The sequence below is a fragment of the Nanorana parkeri genome, unplaced genomic scaffold (genome assembly GCF_000935625.1).
Source record: "Nanorana parkeri isolate BGI_ZX_2015 unplaced genomic scaffold, ASM93562v1 scaffold778, whole genome shotgun sequence".
In the NCBI taxonomy this organism is placed as follows: Eukaryota; Metazoa; Chordata; class Amphibia; order Anura; family Dicroglossidae; genus Nanorana; species Nanorana parkeri.
Window position 1 is genome coordinate 345,388 of NW_017307046.1, and position 24,712 is coordinate 370,099.

Consider the following 24,712-nt stretch of genomic DNA (forward strand, 5'->3'; position numbering starts at 1 on the left):
TTCTGACCCCTGCACTACATTCACTATGGTGTACTTTATTCTCCTGACCCCTGCACTGCATTTACTATGTTGTACGTTAAACTCCTGACCCCTGCACTGTATCCACTATGTTGTACATTATACTCCTGACCCCTGCACTGCATACACTATGTTGTACAATGTACATTATACTCCTGTCCTTTGAACTGTATACACTATGTTGTACAATGTACATTATACTCCTGTCCTTTGAACTGTATACACTATGTTGTACAATGTACATTATACTCCTGTCCTTTGAACTGAATACACTATGTTGTGCGTTTATACTCCTGGCCGCAGCAGTACATGTACTATATTGTACATTATACTCCTGAACTCTGCACTGCATCCACTATGTTGTACATTATACTCCTGACCCGTGCACTGCATTTACTATGTTGTAGCTTATACTTCTGACCCCGGCACTACATTCACTATGTTGTACATTATTCTCCTGACCCCTGCACTGCATTTACTATGTTGTAGATTATACTCCTGACCCGTGCACTGTATATGATATGTCATACCTTATACTTCTGACCCCTGCACTACATTCACTATGGTGTTCATTATTCTCCTGACCCCTGCACTGCATTTACTATGTTGTACGTTAAACTCCTGACCCCTGCACTGTATCCACTATATTGTACATTGTACTCCTGTCCCTTGAACTGTATACACTATGTTGTACAATGTACATTATACTCCTGTCCTTTGAACTGTATACACTATGTTGTACAATGTACATTATACTCCTGTCCTTTGAACTGTATACACTATGTTGTGCGTTTATACTCCTGGCCGCAGCAGTACATGTACTATATTGTACATTATACTCCTGAACTCTGCACTGCATCCACTATGTTGTACATTATACTCCTGACCCGTGCACTGCATTTACTATGTTGTAGCTTATACTTCTGACCCCGGCACTACATTCACTATGTTGTACATTATTCTCCTGACCCCTGCACTGCATTTACTATGTTGTAGATTATACTCCTGACCCGTGCACTGTATATGATATGTCATACCTTATACTTCTGACCCCTGCACTACATTCACTATGGTGTACTTTATTCTCCTGACCCCTGCACTGCATTTACTATGTTGTACGTTAAACTCCTGACCCCTGCACTGTATCCACTATATTGTACATTGTACTCCTGTCCCTTGAACTGTATACACTATGTTGTACAATGTACATTATACTCCTGTCCTTTGAACTGTATACACTATGTTGTGCGTTTATACTCCTGGCCGCAGCAGTACATGTACTATATTGTACATTATACTCCTGAACTCTGCACTGCATCCACTATGTTGTACATTATACTCCTGACCCGTGCACTGCATTTACTATGTTGTAGCTTATACTTCTGACCCCGGCACTACATTCACTATGTTGTACATTATTCTCATGACCGCTGCGCTGCATTTACTATGTTGTAGCTTATACTCCTGACCCCTGCACTGTGCATGCTATGTTTCATATTATATTAAGCTGGGCGACAGAGTACGGACTTGTTTTTTCGGATTTTGGCCAACTACAAAAAAAATTCAATTCATCAGCAGTCGCAACAGTTGTCGCAGTACTTTCCAGAAAGGTCAGTGTCAAATGATATTTACAAATATTAACTGCCAAATGTGTTTGCAATGTAACGTTTATCACCGCATTCTCGGAGCTGTTCAGTTGCCGCACTTTAAATAGACCGTACAGACTTGTAGCTAGCTAAGCAAATACATAAATCATTTGATTAATGGACAAAACCTTCTTGGCTGAGTTTCTGCCCTTATTATAAATCTTCCTGTATATACAGTAATCTTTAATTAAACTGTACAATAGGTTAATAATATGCCTCTTATAGAACAAGGCCCATTTTAAAGCAATGCCCCACACCAAATTCATTTACATTCTTCACATTTAATGGCTTGCTGAACAAACAACAAACAAAAACGGCCCTAGAATTTTTCTGGAAATGGCGAGCACTATCTGCTAGCGTTGCCTCACCTGTACATAAACTGCAAGTTGTTTGTATAGGAAGCTTTTCATAGATTATTATATATGATTTATATAGCGCCAACTGTTTGCACAGCGCTTTACAATATAAGGAAGACATGACAATCACAATACAATTCAAGACAAGATGGTAAGGAGGGCCCTGCCCCTGAGGGCTTACAATCTAAAAGGGAGGGGGAAGTGATACATGAAGAGGTAGCTGTGTGGGGATGAATTGTTTGGGAACGTGATGGTTCAGTGGTTAGGTTCAGATGGGATAGGCTTCCCTGAAGAGATGAGTCTTTAGGGAACGCCTAAAGGCAGTCAAGGTGGGAGACAGATGGACAGGTTGGGGTAAAGAGTTCCAGAGGATGGGAGAGACTCTACAGAAGTCCTGGAGGCGAGCATGGGAGGAGTTGACAAGGGAGCTGGAAAGCAGGAGGTCTTGGGAGGACGGTTAGGGTGATACTTTGAGACAAGGTTGGAGATATAGCCGGGGCGGAGTTGTGGATGGCTTTGTAAGCGATTCTTAATATGTTGAATTTTATCCTTTGGGCGAGAGAAAGCCAGTGTAGGGATTGACAGAGGGGGGTTGCAGACACTGAGCGGTTGGTTAGGTGAATGAGTCTAGCAGCTGCATTCAGTAATTAGTTTACCACCTGGTTTGTTCAACCATCCTTTACAGATCTGAACTACATATACAGGTGAAACTTGAATAATTAGAATATCGTGCAAAGTTCATTTATTTCACTAATGCAACTTAAAAGGTGAAACTAATATATGAGAGAGACTCATTACATGCAAAGCAAGATAATTCAAGCCGTGATTTGTCATAATTGTGATGATTATGGCTTACAGCTCATGAAAACCCCAAGAACCCCAAATCCACAACCTCAAAAAAGTAGATTATTACATGCAATCAATAAAACAAGGATTGTACATAGAACAATATCGGACCTCTGAAAAGTACAAGCATGCATATGTACTCAGTACTTGGTTTGGGCCCCTTTTGCAGCACTTACTGCAATTACTTTTGCACGATATTCTAATTATTCGAGTTTCACCTGTATTAACTCATTATGGTTACTTGATTGTCACACAGTGTGAGATCTAAGGCACATATATTACCTCATTATGGTTACTTGATTGTCACACAGTGTGAGATCTAAGGCACTGCTGCCTCTGACTGCTAGTCCCAGGATATTTGGTGATGTTACTTCTGTGCTGCTCACTGTTCTCTTTGCTGGAAGCTTTGACATGAGGAAGCAAAGCACTGCTTCCCCTAAGGTGGCTGCCTCAACACATGGGAGAAACAGTGCAGAACAATGCATTGTAAGTCAGTAATAGGGAAACGATTAGGCAACAGGCAATAGTGGCAACTAGTCCCGTGCCCTCTGTCTGACTGTTATGGGCACAACTTTAACTGCATACTTGTTCTGCGTTAGATTTCACTTACACTACTTGTTGGTAAAATATAGCATTGTGGTGCAGCCAAAAAAGGGTGCACACACAGTCCTGACCCCTACTAAATGCCTTGAAAATGCCAGGTCTGATAGTGTGTTCTGAGCCAAGTGGCTTGTCCTTTGGGGGCATGACAATGCAACAGGCCTAACACTCTTTCCATAGAGAGAGTGGTTGAGTAATTGGCAGAACCCTGCCAACAAAACCCATGACAGTGGATGCTCAGCTACATCGACTGCAGAGTGAATAAGGACTAAAGGGGGAATTTATCAAAACTGGAGCAGAACTAATCTGGGGCAGCTGCCCATGGCAACCAATCAGCTTCTCTCTTCCGTTTGTTCAGTTTGGTTTGAAAACGAAAGAGAGAAGCCGATTGGTTGCCATGCACAGCTACTCCAGATTTTCTTTGCTCCAGTTGCTGACAGCGTGGGAGACAGGCACTGGTGTATTTTGGGGCTGCCCTAGGCAAGATGAAATTCAGGCACCAAGCCCCACCACCCCCCCACCCCAAATTTGCCCCACCCCTTTCTGTTTTTGAGTTTTTGTTTTACCAGCTCTCAGATGAGCAGGAATTGTGGTGTGCTCTGCAGGGTCTATGAAAATGGAGCAATAAGAGCACAAATCCAGAAAGTGTGAATGGTGTGGGGACACCGCGTGTCTCTGGGGGTACAATTGGTAAAAATAAAAAGTGGGGGGCTTACTTTAGGTGTCAAAGATCCGGGCGAGGGGGGCCCCGATGAGATTCTGGCGATGCAAGAAATATTGTGAGGAGGTGTTCAGTATATGATGGTCTCCAAATGAGGACTTGAGGGCAAAGCAGGGCAGGTCCTAGTGTTTGGCTATGACGGCTGGAATGGGATTCATCAGGTGTGTTAATTAACCCAGGGATAGAAGAATGAACAGAAGACCAGATGTGAACTGGGGGGGTGCCGGGGGAGCGGCTGCCTCTGATCTTAGCCGCGGAGTTTTGGGAAGTGGTGGAGTGAAGGTGGCAGAGGGCTGGAGAAGGACGTGCACGGTGCAGTGATGAGGGAGCAACGCGTTTCGAGGAGATCCTCTTTCTCAAGCTCGAAAAGAAAAGTGAGGAGGGCTGTGTAGGATCTGTGATGGGCTCTGCAGGCTGCCACACCACAGATCCCGCGGAGCCCACCATAGACCCCGCGGAGCCCACCACAGATGCTGCGAAGCCCACCATAGATCCCACAGAGCCCACCACAGATCCTGCAGAGTTCACCTGAGATTTTCATGTGGGCTGTGTAGAATCTATGCTTGTCCCTTTACCAATAGTGTGATCCTCTTATCTGCCGCCCGCTGCTGGACCTGGCCTCCTTCATCGTCCAACTGGCACTTCCGGGTCCCGGCCTCCTACACGCCTGACTAATGCTTCGGGACCGGCTTCCTCCGTCGCTCGACCGGGATCCGGGCCCACCCTCTCCTGCTGCTCCTCCTCCTCCTGCTCAATTAGGCAGCCGAGGCTCGTCGGTGGATCCAGGGATCAGGCAAGTAAGTTTTTTGATTGTATGTTCCCAGGAACATTTTCGGGAAAATCCGGGGACTGTCCCTGAAAATTGGGGACGAATGGTCACCCTACATAAAGGTGACAGGTGCTCTTTGATTATAGCTTCCATTGTGAAGTAGGAACAGCGGGAAGAGAAGATTAAAATAGAATGAGATGAATCTCATATTATTCTAATAATAAAACGGATTTCAAACAGCTGCCTTTGTGGCAGACGTTCAAACGTTGTTTTTCATACACAGGCGTCAGGAGATGCGGCGATAGGTCATGCAGACAGGCCTAGTGTGCCTAGTTGCCATGGCTACGCAGGAGCATCCCCGCCATTAGCTGTCTGGCCTGTTGGTTCGCAGTCGGTCTTTCACACAGCGCTGTCAGAGAACATGTGTGCACAGTCTGGTAATCTGTACACGTTTAAAGGAGAATTATGAGGCGAGTGAAAATCACTCAGCCTCATAGTTCTAGCCGACCTGTGACAATGAAACTGTCACATGTCGGCTCAATAGATCGGAAAGTGAGCGAACACATACTGTCGCTCGCTCACTTCTCGATCTATCCCTGCAGAGAGCCGTGACTGTCACTCACGGCTCCCTGCAGGGATTCCCCCCCTCCCCGGCGCTGACTGGCGGAACGGATGGGGGAGGGGGCGGGCACAGCTGGCTCTGCCTCTAGATAAGCAGAGCCAGCTGTCAATCCCGCAGCTGGGTGGATCTCACCAGTAATGTCGGGATCCGTCCCGGCTGCGGCGTCTCAGTATACCGCAAGCTGCAGCTCGCGGTATACTGAGCGTAGGGTGACGGGAGGATGCTAGTTTGTGTCCTCCCGTTACCCTTTGGAGAACTATGGGGAAAAGCACTGACCCCATAGTTCTCCTTTAAGGACAAAAATCTGCCGAAGGCCTGGAGACTTTCCAAACACAACATTTAAACTTTTTTACGGGAGAATTTTAGTAATACTTTCGAAAAATAAAAACATCAGAGTGGGAGCCCATGATAATGGTTCCATTAGGTGAATAGCATCTGGGTTCCTGTCTGTGTGCTATGAAAATATGTCGCTATTTATATAGTCTACTGCAAAGAAAGTGTTCCCAATGGAGACATTTCAGGGACAGGTAGTAAATGGATATCTCCTTACTGGGTACACAGACAACAATAAAAGCCCAACAGAAGTCCTAACTTTTCTAACTAACCTAATCCTAACCTTACCCTCTCCACATCTAAAACAACAAATGGGTGGATTTTACTTATTGCCCAATTCTAATTTGGGCAATAAAAATAAAAAAAAACCCTTCTAGCCAATGCTGTCTTCCACAGACTCCATTTTTTTATTTTTTTTGTTGTAAATCCACAGACTCCATTTAACTCACTTCCTGTGAGACCTGGAAATTAAGGCTCCGCCCCTTTTCCTGGATTCCCGTGTTAACGCTGCAGTGATTGTGTGGTGTTGCTCTCTGCAGCATTTAGGATTTGCCTAAAGCAGGAGAAAGAAGAGGTCAAAGAGGTCCTGTGATGCCAATGGACCAGAACAACATGTTGTTGGTCCAGAACCTTTTTTTTTTTTCTTTACAGCTGTGAGGGCTGCAAATCCGGAGTTGGGCTTTAACCCTTAACCTTTAACATTACTGATTAACCTTTCCCTAAACCCCAACCTAATCCCTAAGCTTTACACTTAACCGTAATGTAATCAGAACAAAATTTACAAAACTGACAGCACCAGGCTGATACTAGCACCAATAACACACCACAACAAAGCTCTACCATGATACATTAAATGTGAAGATTTGTAGATTAGCCAGTAGAGGGAGCTGTCAGGGGATCAGTGCAATTACTCTGCCACTCATAAACAACAACTGTTGGAAAAACATATCAGTCACATAGGCACGATATTTAGTTTTTTAGTGAGTCAGGCAACTCAGACTTGCATTGTAAGAAGCAGCAATAAAGCACAACCACTGGAAGCAGAACCTGTGTATGTAATGAGCAAAATAGAAAACATGCACACAGATGTGTTACTGCACATAGGACAAGGGTTTTAAAACTAATATTAGTATAACATAATAAACACATACGTATAAAAATATTGACATCAAGATGATTTCTTTTACATGTTTATCTAACAAAATACTATAGAATCCCTTCAAAGAGTTTAAACAGAAAAATAGTACAATGTCTCAGGGCATAACATATTATGTAAAAAAAAAGATATAAAATAAATAAGAATACATCAGTTGCTATAAACACAATATGCTTGGCTGCTCTGTTTAAACACGACTCCAGCCAAACAAAACAAGATACAAGTGAATAGCCCGTTAAAAGATAAACATCACAAAACTGGCTTCAATCCAGAGATTTCCCCCGCAGTACTGTTTTTCTGCCACTAGATGTCCTCAGTCTGATTGCTAGCATAATTTAATCCATTATCTCTGAGCCCTGGTCATCCTGGATCAACTCCCAGCCTGTGAATGGACAGTGAAAGCAGATATTTACACTGCTTACATTTAGAAAGATACATTTAAAGTGATATTAAAGCCAAATTGTTTTTTTATTTCTCCTTTAAGGAGACCCTCCTTTGCTGGAGGATGTTGCGTTTTTTTCTTTAAAAGTACTTATTTCCTTGTTTTCTAGTGTGTCCCCGCCATGCTCTTCCCCCCGCCCCCTGCACAGGTGCCACCATCGCTCTAATGGAGGCACCCGTGCACGCTCGTGCCCGCAGCGGCTGTGTGCGTCCATTGACACGCCCCTTCCCTCTTTGATTGATGGCAGAGGAGCCCAGACATTAATACACCTTTGAGGCTTATTTATGATTACAGAGCTGCATTTATTTACAGTATGTCTTTTATATCTGCCTGGAGTTGAGCTTTAATACCTCTGAACGATGGGGGTTCCACAAGCAGGATTCCCCCTTTGATCAGCAGCAGGGAGCACATGTAGAGCTTTTCTGCTTAGATATATTTTCCTTCTCTGGGTGTCATCTTGAGAACTCTAAAGTTCAATTAAATTCACATAAGCAGTAAGCAACCAATTGGCCTTTTTATCTCTCTCTGAGAATACAGACTCTACCTACCCTTCATAAAAAATGCATATTGCACTGCCTTAAGTCATTTGAATGCAGTCAAGCAGATTACATTTTTCATAAGTGTGGTGCATCAAGTCTGCTCACAGTATTTTTTTTCTGTATCACAAATATAAAAAGATAAAGCATCTGTAACAAGGTCTAAAAGCTTTCTAATGTGTTGGGGCCCCCAGACTGACAAACATTTGAGATAAGACAGGATTCAGGTATAGGTAGTGTTTTACAACATACGTGTCCTTGTTGCCATATAGTAACCAAATCAGTGGTTTCCTTTTATTCTCAAACATAGACTAGAAAAGGGTAGGGGCACAGGGATTCCTCCATCCATGCTGTTTAGCCTGGATGGAGAAATGTATTATGTATTGCAGCACCCTGTAGGAAAGAGTGCTATTAAATTTAGTGTTTTTAGATTGTATGCATAGTTACATAGTTACATAGTTAGTCAGGTTGAAAAAAGACAAAAGTCCATCGAGTTCAACCTATATGCCTGTATGCAGCCTGATGCTGATTTGTAGTCTATGTTCATTTGGTTTCCCCTAATCAATCTGTCATCGTTTGCATCTTTTAGCTGCTGGGTGTACCCTGGTCACAGAGCAGAGCAACCAATGAGAGATTGCTATGAGTAGGTATCCCTTTTCAGCCAAATCGCTGTGGGGCTAATGGCCAGTGGTGCATGCTGGGGGGTGGAGATAAATACTTGGGGTGGACCATGGGAGCTCTCTCTTTCTCTCCCGGGCCCTGCCTGTGGGGAGGCTGCTATGGACTGTCTGAGTTGTCTAGGCCTGAAGCCTGGGGACTAGCTGTGTGCCTACACTGGAGACTGAGTCTGGAAGCTCAGAGGTTACTACTAATGACATGGATGAATATGACTAATGACCTCTACCTCAAGTATAGCTGTGTCAGGTGTTATACCTGCTATGCATGGAGACAGTGACCACACTCTGCAATATAATGGAGTCTACATCTGCTTGGATGATCCTAACCCTCTACCTCTCTCCCTGAAGTTCTACAATAAAGTTCTCAGCATCATATCTACAGTCTGGACATCACTTTAATCAATCACCATAGAGGGCAGGTATTGTCTTCTGACAGCCATGCACCCAATACCTGAATAGTGACTACAGCTGATTGCCTGCAGTCACTTTTTGGCCAAAATTTTCTGCCCAGCTCCTATGATTTTCAATTTGAAGTTTGTTGAGCCAGTTGGTGTGGGCAGGCCCCTCTTCCCACCAGCAATAATAGTTTTATTATCATTTAAGTGTTTAAAAAACAATACCTAAAACTACCTTTTACTTTCTCCAGCCTGGCTTCACCTCCTAGCTCCCCCAATGCTGTGATGCAACCCCTCCCCCCACCCCTATGACTCCCACACTGCTGTGATGAAGCCACCCAGTGCTGTGATAAAGCCCCCACTGACTCACCCAATGCTGTTATGATGAAGCCCCTGGGGGGTCTCAGGGATCTTCTGAACCAGGCATCTCTTAGCACTCTGGCCCTGGACCAGCAGCCCCTAGACTCACACCTCAGACTCAGCCCAGACCAGCTTCCTGTTTCAGAAGCGCTTCCTGTTGAAAAATCTGGCTGCCCTTCCCCCCCTCGGCCATGTCATCGATTTTACAGAGGGCCAAGGCTATGGAAGTGGGGGCCAGCTGAACCGCTGTGTCCCGGGACATGCTGCTGAGCTCACAGTGCAGTGCACAGCACACAGCGTGGCAACTGCCTGTGAGCATGAAGATTTTTCTGTAGAGGAGTGGACCTGCTCCACAGCCCTGCCAGGAGGAGATGTCAGTGACGGGCCCTCTTCTTCGTTTCCAGGGCCCCCCCAAGTGGCGGAACGCCAGGGCCTGGGCACAAATGCGACCGCTGCGACCCTGGTAGTTCCGCCAGTGCTTGGAGCTTACACAGGGTGGAGGTCTTTCTCCCCTGGGTGCCTGAGTGGACATTTGTCAAACACCAGCTCTGTCACGTGGGAGGGAAGTAGCAGTTATTTTAAAGTGAACCTATTCTTATGTCCTGTATGGGCTAAACTCCCTTTATAGTAGGTCAAAACCCGATTTTTCTTATTGAAAATATAGATAGCTATCATATAAAGAAGCCCAACTGCCATGTCAGTTTGTTTCCAAAGGTCTTGCTAAAATGTAGAAAGAAAGCAGTGTGTCTGCACAGAACGCTGCAGTGCGTTCCCTTGACACTTCCAGCTTATAGGTTGCTGCAACAATATCAAATTTTGCCCATACATAAACTTAAAAGGTTGACACAGACAAAAATATTACCTGTATTTATGGAAAATTGGTATTGTGGCCCATAGCAACCAATGATTTTCTCTCTTCTAGTCTTAAATGTTTATTATGGGCATCAAACATGTTACTGTTTAGTGGAAGACATAAGAGGCAAGTGAAGTGCACTGCCATTTTTAGTAGGAAAGGGTCCTCGCAATTGTTTTGGGAATGCTGGCAATGATGCAATGGAAAGCCCTCATGATTTTCAATAACGTAAATGGAATGGTAGCACCAGCCGAATGGAAGATATTGAAACAAAGACTGCATGGTACATAACAAGCCACACAATGTTGCCATCTGGATAGAAACATCACAGATAACTGCGGGCTATTTAAAAATGATCAGCATGGGGGTCCATTAAGGAAAAATTCAATCCAAGCTAAAGAAAGCTGAATTCTGAAGCACTGAAATGTTTTATGGCATATCACTGCTGTTTACTTTCTTTGTCTAGCTCCGATACTTCATTCTCGAAAGACAGTTAATTATAGCGTCACTTGAAGAGTCTTAAAGGTCACTTAAAGAGATGTGGTCCCTTTGCCCATTCAGTGTGTGTAAAGTTCTACCCCAACCCACTAATACTCACCTGTCCAGCGCTCCACCAAGGCATTTTCCTTTGTTGTGGCTGGCAACAAAACTACCCATGTTGAAGTCTAAAGGGAGCGGTGACACTACCCCCTCCATTACAGTGATAGTGTTCGGGCATAGAGATTGGCGATAGACACGAGCACTGGCACATGGTAGGAGCTCACATGCAATCCCATACCAGAAGCTCCAGGTATTTTGCATTTAAGAAGCTGCAGGAAATAGCTGGAAATGAATCAGTGTGTTGGGGGGCTTGTTACAGACACTGTAACTTTGCCCAAAAGTTCTGCCCCAATCCACAAACACTCTCTCCAGCAATCTTCCGCTGCTCCTTCCTCCATTGCAGCTGCCACCAAACTACCCCGTGCAGGGGCCTTTGAGGGAATGGTGACATCATCCCCTGTCATGTGACCATGCTCAGGCCAGGAGATTGGTAACTACACCCAAGCACTCTCACATGGAAAGAGATCACATGCTCCCCCAAACCTGGAAGCACCGGGTATTTTGCACCAACTGAGTTAAAGGAAGAAAAGACAGAATATAGCTGGAGGGATGAGTATTAGGGGTCAGATTTCACAAAGTGTTGCCCAGCTCTTGAGAGCGCATAACAGCATCAAATAATAGTGTTCCATTGTTAAAGGAGAACTATGGGGTAAGTGTTTTTCCTAAGGGTCAAGGGAGGACATAAACTAGCTGCTGTGACCCAAAACTCAGTATATCGCTAGCTACAGCACGGGGTATACTAAGACAGCTGCAGCCGGGACAGATCACGACATTAATGTCAAGATCCACCTAGCTGCGTGAGTGACAGCTGGCTCTGCCTATCTAGAGGCAAAGCCAGCTGTGCCCGCCCCCTCCCCCGTCCTTTCCGCCAGTCAGCGCTGGAGGAGCGGGGAGGGGTGGAATCCCTGCAGGGAGCCGTGAGTGACAGTCACGGCTCTCTGCAGGGACATGATCGAGAAGTGAGCGAGCGACGGTATGTGTTCCCTCACTTCCAGATCTATTGAGCCGACGTGTGACAGTTTCATTGTCACACGTCGGCTCGAACTATGAGGTTGAGTGAAAGTCACTCACCTCATAGTTCTCCTTTAAGAGTAATGTAAACAATCACTGGATTCTGTTATTTGATGCTTGTATACACTCAGAAGCTGGGCAACAGTGTGTGAGGTCAAACCTATGCAGACCAGAAGGGTCAGAAAAAAGCTTCAGCTTGAGTGTCAGGAGTCAAAGGTCATTTTAAGCTGTAATTTATCAATTACCTGAGCTCACTTAGCGTGGCCCAGTTCTTCATAGTGAGCATTTATAAATAGTAGAGCCCCATTGCAAAGCAGAAGGTGAACACAAAAGCTATCCATCTTTATACTGTATAGTTGTTTCAAGTCAGTAATGAAAAAAAGGTCAGCATGGCAGTGAAGCAGCCATATGTCAGTAGCCTTTAAGTTTCTCTTAGAATAGGTTTCCTTTTAAATCCAACGTTATTACGCAAATTGTAACGCACATCTTATGGTTCAGGCGTCTGACTTCCAACAGTCTCAGGTAATCCATTCATAGCTTGATTCTTACCAAGTCAGGACAGTGTGTTCAATTACTAAGCTCAGTTATCCGCTTGACTGCTAGCTGTAGGCTCAGCTCTTTCTAAGAGTGTCTGGAGCTCAGAAATCCCCAAAAGACATCGCCCTTTGAGACAGCCAGGGACTGGCGCTCCGGAAAGGAGGGGGAGGAGGTATCGGGATCTGCTATACATACAAACCTGAGTGAGTACAGCTCTGCCTCCGGCCTGGATAGGATCATGGCAAAGTTTTTCTATACACACCAAAAGTTACATTGTCGCTGTTATATAGACAACATAAAACAATGGACCCCTACCAGTGACCCTACAAACTACAACTGTTTTTCAACCCGATGTTGGAATATAATCGACTGTACACGTTCTGCAATATTGCCACAGACGTTCCTTTTTTTTTTAAATTGCCGTTTTCCAATCAGGTTACACTTTTCCAAAATTGATTGGCGCCATTTTTCATCCCAGCTTGGATTCATGCTAACCCCAAAGCCTTAAAGCTGATACTGCTGCAAGAGATGGCTCTCCAAAATATTAGATTCCTGGGATTAAATGCTTATGCAATCAGAATATTTCAGTCTTGTTACTTTTAGGATGCGTTTACAAAACAAAACAAGGTCACAATAAAAAAAATATAATACATTTAGTGCTTTGAACTAGAAATATTATAGAGAACAACATTCAAGTCCATCTACAGGCAACAATGAACCCCTCTCCCACCCACCTTACCCATTAGGACTTCTGGAGCAGATATACTTCTGCTATACGGGTTCTTTTGCCAACGCTGTTTCTGGGTGTGGGTAATCGAGCACTACAGATGTGCCCACAATGGCCACCGGGGGCTCAAAGAAAGCAGATATACTCTCCTGATTCTCAGTCCCGTGGTGGTCAGCACTTACCTCTCTCCCCTGTCCCTCGATGTCCTGACGTCTAATGCAAGTCAATGGACCTGCATTAGATGCGATCAAAGGCACTTGCATGCACCACAGACTTGCCTTTGCTTTGGCAGGAATGTTAGTGGATGAACATGACAGGTTCACTTTAAAGTCAAGCCAACACTTTTTCTTTAGTTTCGCATAGAGCGGATTAGGTTTAGAACTTTTGTCAGGTTCTTATTGCTAGACTGGAAAGATAAAAAGAATCCAGTCACACACCAGTTCCGACGAGACTTTTCGTATGAATGCTCATACGAAAATCTACATGCTTAAGACATGAATTCAGGTAATTATGCCAACATGGATTCCAACAGGTTTCATCTCTTTACCACCCTACTCAAAAATACAAAAAGGTTTATTGCTGTGCCCCCATTGAACAGAATCCCCACAACAGCCTGTGCTTGATAGTACTAGACAGCAGGACAGGAAGTGCGAGGATCCCCAACCTATTTTCAAAACTAAGCTGAATAAAAAGCGTTGACTTGACTTCTTCTTGAAGCGTGGGAGATGTTATATTAGAAGAATGTGAGACTAGGTCAAGAGTTAGCATGGTTTGGCAAACCAATTTAAGACTAGTGTAGGAGCAGCACAATAGAAGGCTCAATGTACGGACACAAATCAACATAATCAATAGAAGAAACTCAAAGTGGAAAAATAAATAAATTATAATATAAATATATATATTTGTATTCATAAACTGAGGGGAATGTATCATAACTGGAGCAGACAAAATCTGGAGCAGTTGCCCATGGCAACCAATAAGCTTCTCTCTTCAGTTTGTTCAGTTAAAATTTGAAAATAAAAACATAGTAGCTGATTGGTTGCCATGCACAGCTGCTCCAGATTTTGTCTGCTCCCGTGTTGATAAATCCCGCTCTAAATATCTAGCCCAGTCTCTGTGACATTTGCATTAGGAATGTTTGTTATAGAAGGCAGACTAGATGCAATAGGGAATGAAAAGTTATTTCCCCCCGGTTGTCAGAATTATGACCCTCTGTTAGCATGACTCACCCATTTAATGATTCACCCATTCTCATTAATATGGACGTCTATGTACAAGGCACCGAAATACATTCACCAGTGCGGTGTGCTATGGAGGTGAATCATACCTAAATTGGTAACAAAAGGAACTGTAAAGCAGTAGTATTGCACATGTCGGGTACTGAATGCTTAATTGAGTTCTGAATTCTACAGCAGACTTGAAGCCTGTCTGAGTGCAGAACTTCATGAAAGTTATGGAAGTTCATAAGCCAAAATCCAGACAAATAAAAAAAAAAAAACCCCTAAAAAAACAATTAGTGCAGCAATGCAAATGTATTCTAAAGGCAGCTAGTGTGAGTACCTATATATGTCTTCAGTCTATTATTAACTCCATTAACCACCCACACAGCAGTACTCACATTGGGAGAACAAATTGAGCAGAGGGACGGCTCACCAGTGTTCTGCTGCTCCTTCATTGTCTACCAATAGGCTGGGAGTGTGTTCTCAAACAAGCTGTGCTTAACAAATTTACTAATCTTCTGGCTTGTAAAATAACAATGACTACATGCTTGGCTGCCAGCCTACACACCCAAGGGAACTATGAGGCCTGGGGTAAGGTATGTCTCATTCAGGGTACCCCTTTCTTTCACCAACGCAAGCATGTCTGCAATTATAGCGCCAACAGTTAAAGCACAGCGCTTTACAATATAAGGAAGACATTACAATCACAATACAATTCAAAACAAGATGGTAAGGAGGGCCCTGCCCCTGAGGGCTTACAATCTAAAAGGGAGGGGGAAGTGATACATGAGGAGGTAGCTGTGTGGGGAAGAATTGTTTGAGAACGTGATGGTTGAGTGGTTAGGTTGATTCTTTTAGAGCTGCGCTGTGTAGCACATCACATGAGATAATCTATCTGCTCTCTCCTCCCATCAGCATCTTCCTCACCAGCATATACAGTATGTATACTTTATATATACATATCACATGGAATTGGCTCAGAGTGCTAACCCCTCCTAGTCTGAGTTCTGATGTATAGGGGATTACAGGAGGATGATACCAAGTCAAATTCAGATGATTACATTATCTGGTGAAAGAAACACACTTCATGATTTGTAGTGAATACATGACTGCATGTACTGGTGTTCTTTTATCTGCCCTTTCTCTGTGAAACCTTCCATTTACACTGTATGGAGACGGTGCAGACATGATGTCTGGCTTCAGTACATCTAGAAGCGGACAGACGCTTCTCAATGGGCGGTGTCGGGGGGGAGAAGAGATGAGACGTGGCTTGAGCCAAGATGGCCATCATTTGTTAATAACCATCTCAGCACAGACTCCACCACCCAGCTCCATTCTCACATAGTTCCTGCCCCTCCTGGATTCACTAAGGGTGAAGCTGACGGTGTGCTGGCCCTGTACTCAGGCAGAGTGAAGGGGAAGTTCTGCTTAACGGAGATTTGGGGTCACATTTTCTTATCAGTTGTTGCTGCTCAGACTGATGACCCTGCCTGATGTACAGATAGCCACTAAAGGAAGAATCATCAATCTTTATATATATAATGCAATAACAAAAATAGGGTATAGAAAGAATGTTAAAATGTGATAGTCAAATACGAAACTTTCAAGGGACTGTATAATGATTTCATATATTTTCTTTATTTATTATGGTCAGAACTTTAAAAAAAAGAAAACGTATTGCAAATATCTTCCTTATATTATAGAAAAATATGAAACCGTAATATTATGAAGTCTTCTATCCAGCCAGCAGAGGGAGCTGTAGGCTCTGTATTAAAAGCTTCCCTCTGTCTTCTAACTACCTACTACTGTAAAACATCTGTTATTGACAGAGCACAATAGTCAGAGCATTGAATCTTCCCTTACTGGACGTCTCTAAGGCTTTAATTAGACACAGCCAGTCCCATGGCAGGTAGATGCTTCTGTGCTTTCTCTTTAGCTAGCCCAGAGATCCTGGAGAATCCTTTCTCATGTTTATTTGTATAACAAAGCTTGTAAACAGCTTAAAGTAAATATACTGTATATATTATAAATATATATATTATGTCAAAAAAGTTGACTCAAAGCCATTATAGTTTCCCTTTATTATAAACATTACAATATCTGGAAATATGTGTTATGGTTTCCCTTGAAGTGCATGCTGGGAGTGAAAGCTGTTTATTTTCCAATTAATGCAGCTTGCACAGCATGTCATTTTCTCCGCAGCTCGCGGCATGAGAGCAGAAGAGGAATATGAAAAGACAAATGGTTTTTTTTTTTTTACATTGCCGATTCCTGGTTTCATGCATTCCTCAAAATACTCAGCGTGTCAATTATACTCATCTGCTGAGCTCAAATCGGCACGTTCCGACTGCTCCTCTAGACTCTCAGAGACTTATAAGGCACATTTCCTGCTGTTCTACAGAAAGAAACAGACTACCTCCACAATAAAGAATCCAGGAATCTGAGGACAATGTATACAGCGACAGCATTCAGGAACTGGCACATCTTTGTAAAAAGGTGCAAAAAATGTGTTCCTAAGCCGGTTGTGGCGCAGTTGGGCATACACGTAATAACAAACAATCGATCGTGGATTAGATTGGGGGTTTCTTAACTTTTTAAAGATTACAGACCCCCAATGGATGGCCCTATGTTCCCACACCCCCTTCACCAGACTGTCAAGATCAATATCATCAGCAGTCTTATTAGGTACCAGAATGGCTTTAAAGTGGACCATTGGGTAAAAGGGTTAAATACTTATTTATGTCTAGGGTACCAGTAAAAAGACTTTTACTAACCCTACCACTTGCTCTCCGGCAGCGGGCACTCAACCCTTCTCTTAAATGCTCCAATTTGTAGGCAGTCCCCCTCAGCATCCTTACATAGAAGATCTATTGGCCTTGCAGTGTACTGGATGATGTCAAATTGCTTGCGGCTACTGGAGCGCCATAAAAGAAGAGGCTGAGGAACCAGGTTTTATAGTACTGAGAGAGCCATCGGAGTGAGGGATTAGGTGCAGAAAAGTAATGTTGTACTGGTTCCCAAGGCATAAATTACCATTTAAAGAAGAACAGGAAAATGTTTAAACAAAAATTTACCCATGCAGTGGGGCTATCCCTGCACAGCAAGGGTAAGTGCTCATTTTGTCTAGGGCCTTGGTTCTCAACTGGTGGGTCGTGACCCAAAAGTGGGTCTCGGCCCCGTGTCACATGCCTTCCACTTTTCTAGGTGAGAGGCTCCTCCCCCTCCCCCTAGAGCAGTACTGACCAGTCTCACACTGAGTGAGCAGCCATTCAAAATATGCTGCCCATAGCAGTGTCGACGTGACGTGTTGTGGGCTGGGGGTATGGCCGTGAGGGAGCGTCATCCATACGTGCATTGCTTATAGCTCCCTCGCATGTCCTATAGAGGTGCCTGGACTGGAGTGACATCACATTCTGGCTCCTGGCACCTCTACAGGGCGCACATGGGAGCTGTACAAGTAATGCACATATGGATGGAGCTCCGTCAAAACACAGCAGCCCACACTGTTGTGCGTTCCATTGCAGAGCGACTTAGGTCGCGACTTAATGACCGAGGACAAATATGGGTCCTGAGGTTACACAGGTTGAGAACCACTAGTCTAGGGGATGCAAAGCTGTACTACTCTCCTGATCCTCGATCCCGTCGGCTCCCTCTGGGCAGCTAGGACTGGTTTGCAGTTTATTTTCCCCTGGGCTCCAGTGGTCTACTGACTTGCATTAGACGTGAGGATGCCAAGGCACATTCTATAGCTGGAGTTGAGGGAGCGAGTGATGGCTGCAGGGGGACCAAGGATCCGTTGAGTATATCTGCTTTATTTCAACCACCTAGAAAAAACAAGAACTTAACCCTTACACTGCAGGGGTAGCCCCACTGAAAGGCTAAGTTTTTGATTTTCTCCAAAGTTCTTCTTTAAGCTTTGCAGTGCACTGGGAGCCCCACTACAAGGGTGGATTTGTCTTTTTCCTGGAGTTTAGTTTTACAGCGTGTCAACAGCTGGGTTTCACTTTACATATAGATAACTAGGAACAGACAGCTAAAAGAAAGCCATAAGGATTTCATCATATTTACATGAAAATACAAATCACAAATACACAGGATAGCTGCAACTAGTAACATTTTTGCTGTTGCTTTGGTCAATCAAAACATGAAATTGAGGTCCAGTTACTCGCCTGTCATATCACACATCAAGTTGATTTCAGGTTCAATATTGCAGAGAATCTCTTCTCAATTTCGTTTTTTTAATGTTCAATGCCCCATCATTTGGTTTACATACCCCCAAGGGGTGTGGAAACCCGCGGTTAAGATCCCAAAAACATTTGTTCAACACTGGTCGGAGCTTATACAGGGCTAATGATTCTTTTTTTTACCCCCTGTGACAACACTAAGATCTGGATATTGGTCCCTTAGACATCCATCGCTGTATCATGGAAGGGAAAGGAGGGAGTTACAGGTTCCTCTTGCAATTATTTCTGCTAGCATCACGTAACATGCCCCCAGTCTCTCACTGTCTTCTGCAGCATGTCTCCACTCTCCAACCAAACCGGTAGAATGTCCACAGTCTCTGACCATCATTTCCTCTAGTATATCTGCAGTCTTTTCTAGCATTACATATACCGAAGTGTCACATTTATGGCCACCCATACCTCACAGGTGGGCAGAAGATACCACTGACTGCTGGACTGCTCTGATTGCTGTCTGAATAGGGAAGTATCTCCACTCAGGGACCACCAGTCCAACCTACATTAAAAGAGAACTATGGGGTAAGTGGTTTTCCCCATAGTTCTCTTAAGGGTCACAGGAGGACATATACTAGCGTACTCCCGTGACCCAAAGCTCAGTATATTACGAGCTACAGCTCGCGGTATACCTAGACCGCCACAGCCGGGACAGATCCCGACAATGCTGTCGACATCCACCCAGCTGCGTGAGTGACAGTTGGCTCTACCTATCTAGAGGCAGAGCCAGCTGTACCTGCCCCCTCCCCTGTCCGTTCCGCCAGTCAGCGCTGGAGGATCGCAGCAGGGAGGGGGGGGGGAATTCCTGCATGAAAGCCGTGACTGACGGTCACTGCTCTCTGCAGGGAGATGATCGAGAAGAGAGCGAGCGACGGTATGCGTTCGCTCACTTCCCGATCTATTGAAACGACGTGTGACAGTTTCATTGTCACACGTCGGCTTGAACTATGATAATGAGTGATTTTCACTCACCTCATAGTTCTCCTTTAATTGTACTGGTTCAAGGTGGAAACGCACCCCTGCTCCTCAGCCCAGTCCTCCCCTGGCTCCCATACCCATAGTAGTGGGAGAATGAAGGTAAGGCGAGTATAATGGGCAAAGCAGACAGACAACTGAATGAACCTCTTGCTTTGTCCTGCACAGGTAATGTTTATTGACATACGTTTGAGAAGAAAACTATTTTTGTCTACAAGAGAAAATTTATTGATTATAATAACGATTCAAATTATAAACTCAAGGGCCGTTTACCATTATGTACTTTTTTTCCCCCAGTAGTGCCATGTGTAAGATGCATTAAGAGACACTATGGGATCTAGTTATATTTTTTTTTTCACACAACTTTCACCCAGAACTCACACTTTTCCAAATGAATCCAATTATACAAATGTATGAATCCTGTGTGAAAATATTTATAAATAGACCCATATTTGTCTTTAAAGTCTAACTCAAAGGATGGTTTGTTTTTGTTTTTTAAATCCCTTCCCATTATACCAATGCAGGTTAGTGGGAAGACCAGCAACCCCCTAAATTTAACTTTTTCCGAAATTCCTGTCAACTTGATGGATATCATATTGAATAGAAAGTGAAGTCATATCCCCCAACAAGGACACAGAGAAAAGTAAAAACATGTCTTCTAGTAGAGTAAGGAGGGCTTAGACCCTCTGTTAAGATTTTATTGCTGCCTTTGTCCCTATCATGGAGATTTCCTCTCACGTCCTCTCATGGGTATGGGTGTCAGACAGAACCGGAAGAGAAGAGAAATCTCCTCTATGGGGACACAGACAACAATTAAAAACGACAGAGGTTCTAACCCTTACCCACTCAACCCAAAACTAGAAAAAAACTTTATGAAAGAGGCTCTTCCATAAAGCCAGTGCACTAAAACGTGCGAGTGCCGGTGCACATTGTGTAGGGGCACTGTTACAATACAGTAGTACAATACAATAACACCGATCTCTTTTTCTCCTTTTTAAAAAAAATTATTGATATGTCACAAAATGACAGTTCATCAAACCCTATACACCGCTGTGCAGTGATGAGTTGCGTTGCGTAAAAATGTATGCATGCTGCTTTTTTTACGCAGCACACCCCACCACACATGTATGGCATTAACAGGGCACAGAAAACAATCATTTTCTCTGTGCCTTTGGGTTGAGCCTACGTTGATCAATGCAGATCAACACAGCTCAACAGACATAGTGTGACCGAGCCGTAAGTCTCAAACCATGCGCAAGAACTCTAGATATAACCACAAACACGACACAGTTTAGAGTTAAGAATAATCCAGTGACTCACCATTGCTGCACCTCCTTCTCGGTAACTGCAAGACAAAACAAGGGAGAATTTAGACTATTAGACTGCACATCCGCTTATTCCACCCCAGAAAATCAGCCCTGGTAAAAGTTCTAACACACGAGACCGCACAGGGAGCGCCGTTCAACGGCACCTTTATTTTAAGATTATTCACCACATGAAACCACAATGAGTGAATCACGTTCCGTGCTACAGAACTATTATAGAAATATGGCTCATCTAATCCAAACTAATGTGAAAGAAAAAGGAAATTTCAAGCGGCAGTGCGGACCGTGAATGTAAACATTGAAAGACCAAATCTGATTTTTCTTTTTCCTAGTTGAATCAAAATTCCAGGCATTTTCATAGCACCCTTTAAAACGGCAACATTTCATTCAAGGATCTCTAAAAGAACACTCCACCTTTGTAAAAAAAATGTCATATATAAAATTGCTACACAAACTGTGTTGCAATTTGATTTTAAAGAAGCAGAACTCCAGTCAAATTAAAAAAACAAAAAAACCCTTGCAGTGGAATTATCTCCCTCTTTTTTTTCTAGGGGCTGGAATAAAGCAGATCTACTTACCTGATGTTAGCTTCCTCTGGGCTGCTAGACTGGTCCCTCAGACAAAAAGCACTTAACCCTTGAAGTGTGGAAGTAGCCCCACTGCAAAGTAAGTTTTTTATTTCTTAAAGCCATGGTTCTCAACTGGTGGGTCGTGACCCAAAAGTGGGTCGCGGCCCCATGTTCAGTGGGTTGCGTGTGCCTTCCACTGTGCTAGGTGAGCGGCTCCTCCTGTCAGTTCTCTCGCCAAGCAGCCAATCAAAATATGCTGCCTGGTGCCGAGTGTCTGCTTGAGGTGGGATGGGCTGGGGCTATGGCCATGAGTGAGCTCCGTACGTACGTACGTACGTACGTACAACTCCCTCGCGTGTCCTGTAGAGGTGCCTGGACCGGAGTGATGTCACATTCTGGTTCCTGGCACCTCTACAGCGCACGCAAGGGAGCTGTTCAAGCATTGCACATATGGATGGAGCTCAATCACAGCACAGCAGCCCACACTGGACCCCAGGCTGAGGATCAACTCCAGCTCTCATAAGGTATGGAGACTGGGTGGATCTTTTGAATGGCATCCCAAACGCACCTCCCACTTATTGTTCGATCTCTCGCACCGGAACACGCGGTACCGCAATGCTGTGTGTTCCATTGCAGTGCGACTTGATGACCAAGGACAAATGTGGGTCCCCGGGTTATACAGGTTGAGAACCACTGCCTTAAAGTGTAGTCCATCAATTTTTTTTTTTTTTTCTGATGGAGCTGGGTGATAATAGTAGTGGCAGCATTTTAAGACCAGGGCTCAGGAAGGAAAGGTACTGTAAGTATAGATTAACTTTAAAGAGCCCCATGTGAACCTGCAGTGAGTGATCTGACCACTTTATCCCTTCCCTATCGCAAACGAAAAAGAAAAAAATAGTTTTGGATATATATACACAATACCTGGATACAATACAATGGGGGAAATTTATCGTAGTAATTGCGAGTGTTTGAACTTGCACAGAATATATTTGCACCAGATTTATCAAGCTAGTGTAATGTTGTTGATAAATGAGGTTTAATAGACTCCAGGAAAGAAGACTTGTAACTTCAGGCAAAAAGCTTAACTGTCGCATCTTGAAGAAGTGGTCATGTGGACTTCTTAAGTGATGCTCCAGTTTCAGATAGAACAAGTGCAGATGAAAACACGTGCAAAAAAGGTGCAAAAAAACATGCAACTGAAAAAGGAGTGCAAGCTCTAAAGAAAACATGTGCAAAACACGTGCAGTTGGAAAAGTAGTGCAAGCGCATGTGAAAACAGGAGCGTACGTTGAAAGACAGATTTGCACATTTAAAAAAAATTATCTAAGAGGCTAAAACTGTCGCGATTGCTTTGATACATTCCCCCCAATGTCTTCAGTGGCAAATGGATTCTTTCTATAAAGCACTTGACTTCACTACAGTGTCAAGAAACATGTAAACAAAATGAAGTGAAGAGAAACTGCAGAAAGAAGACACCCTAGAATCACTTTAGCTCACCAGCTCCCTGCCAGCCAATTGTGAGCTTGCATCAGATATATTGGATCCTGGGATGCTTACTTTGATACACTGAAAACATGAGTGCTACGTGCACAGATGGAGCCCCCATGGTTGTGGATGCTGACAATCAAAACATACATAGCCATTAGGCAAAGCAAGAGGTAGGTGCCTCCCCAGATGTATATGTATATAGCCATGGCATGTACCAGATGTGACTCTGCTTACATTCTGCTGACACAACAAGGACAAGAAAGGGCAAATGTATTAAGAAGGTCATTACTAGCGCTCGTATAGAAAAACAGCTGCCGCCTTTTAGCCTTCTTCTGTAAAGGTGACTTTCAGTAAGTATCATCTTGGGGTAGATGAAGCATAAGTGCCTGGGAGCACTGCCAGGGGGAAGGAATAATTTAATGATGCCATATGCCTTTATGATTTCTCTGTTGGTTGGCGGATATTCTAGAACCCCGGGAAATAACATAAAAATATATGAAAGCATATCCCAAGGCAAACAGCTCAATGCACAACTGAAACATACAGTATATGTGAACTACTTTACCTGCCAAAAGATTTGGAAGTTAGTTTTGTGATGCAGACTCCCCCGCCAGTCCATCGAGGTCTTAGACCTCTACCGGAGAAGCAGCACATCTTGGTCATGGACACCCTCCCCACCAGGCAGAATAATCAATTCCACACTGCTCCCATCTTCCACTGGAGTTGACCCCTACATCCATTAATGTGACATTAAAGGCTATATTTTCTTCCCCCTCATGCTGCTGTTAGCACTTACCTTATTTGTTGCCTCTTGATACGATCATCTTCTTCATTCCTCTCGTTTCCAATAGTCCCTCCAGTGCTGGTGCCGGTCTCTGATCTACCGCAGGCTCCTCGTGTCCCACAGTCTGTTCAGTGTGTGCGCTCCCGGCTGCGTCCATTCACTTTTTCACTTTCATTCTCTCACCCCCCCTCTCTACTGCGCATGTGCACGCACACTTCCTCCTTCACAACCGTTCGAGAGCCAGGAGTTCTTCAGCCGGGAGCGAGCAGCATTGGAACAAGTAAGTAATTAAAGCAGAACTATGGGGTTAGGGCTTTTCCCCATAGTTCTCCTTAGGGTAACGGGAGGACACAAACTAGCGTCCTCCCGTCACCCTAAGCTCAGTATATCGCGAGCAACACTGTCTGGATCCGCCCAGCTGCGTGAGTGACAGCTGGCTCTGCCTATCTAGAGGCAGAGCCAGCTGTACCCGCCCCCTCCCCCGCCCAATCCGCCAGTCAGCGCTGGCGGATCGGAGCGGGGAGGGGGGAATCCAGCGCCTCCCCTGTCACGGCAGAGAGCTGTGACAGGATCGAGAAGTGAGCGAACGCCGGTATGTGTTCGCTCCCCTCCCTATCTACTGAGCCGATCTGTGACAGTCTCATTGTCACAGGTCGGCTAGAACTATGAGGTGAGTGAAAAGCACTCACCTCATAGTTCTCCTTTAAGAATGTACCTACTTTTTTATAATCATGGGGCATATACAGTATCTACTGCTTATATGCCAAAAAAAGAGAGACTTTAATTCTACTTTAAGCCAAAGCTTATTTTTTTTCTAAACCCCCGATATATTTTTAGGAATATGAAGGCCATTACATGGCCTTTATTATGCAAGATAAACATTTATTTCTGTTTCTTTGTTAAAGTTTCTG

The 24,712-nt window shown here is 44.1% G+C and overlaps 1 protein-coding gene across 1 annotated transcript in view; it reads right to left on the reverse strand.

Annotated features, from left to right (window-relative positions):
- Positions 1-24,712, reverse strand: part of NCS1 (neuronal calcium sensor 1) — a 97,798-nt gene that overhangs the window by 29,098 nt on the left and 43,988 nt on the right. The window contains exon 2 of the mRNA XM_018564748.1: positions 20,956-20,980. Coding sequence (XP_018420250.1) covers positions 20,956-20,980 — 25 coding nt within the window. The remainder of the gene's footprint in view (positions 1-20,955; positions 20,981-24,712) is intronic.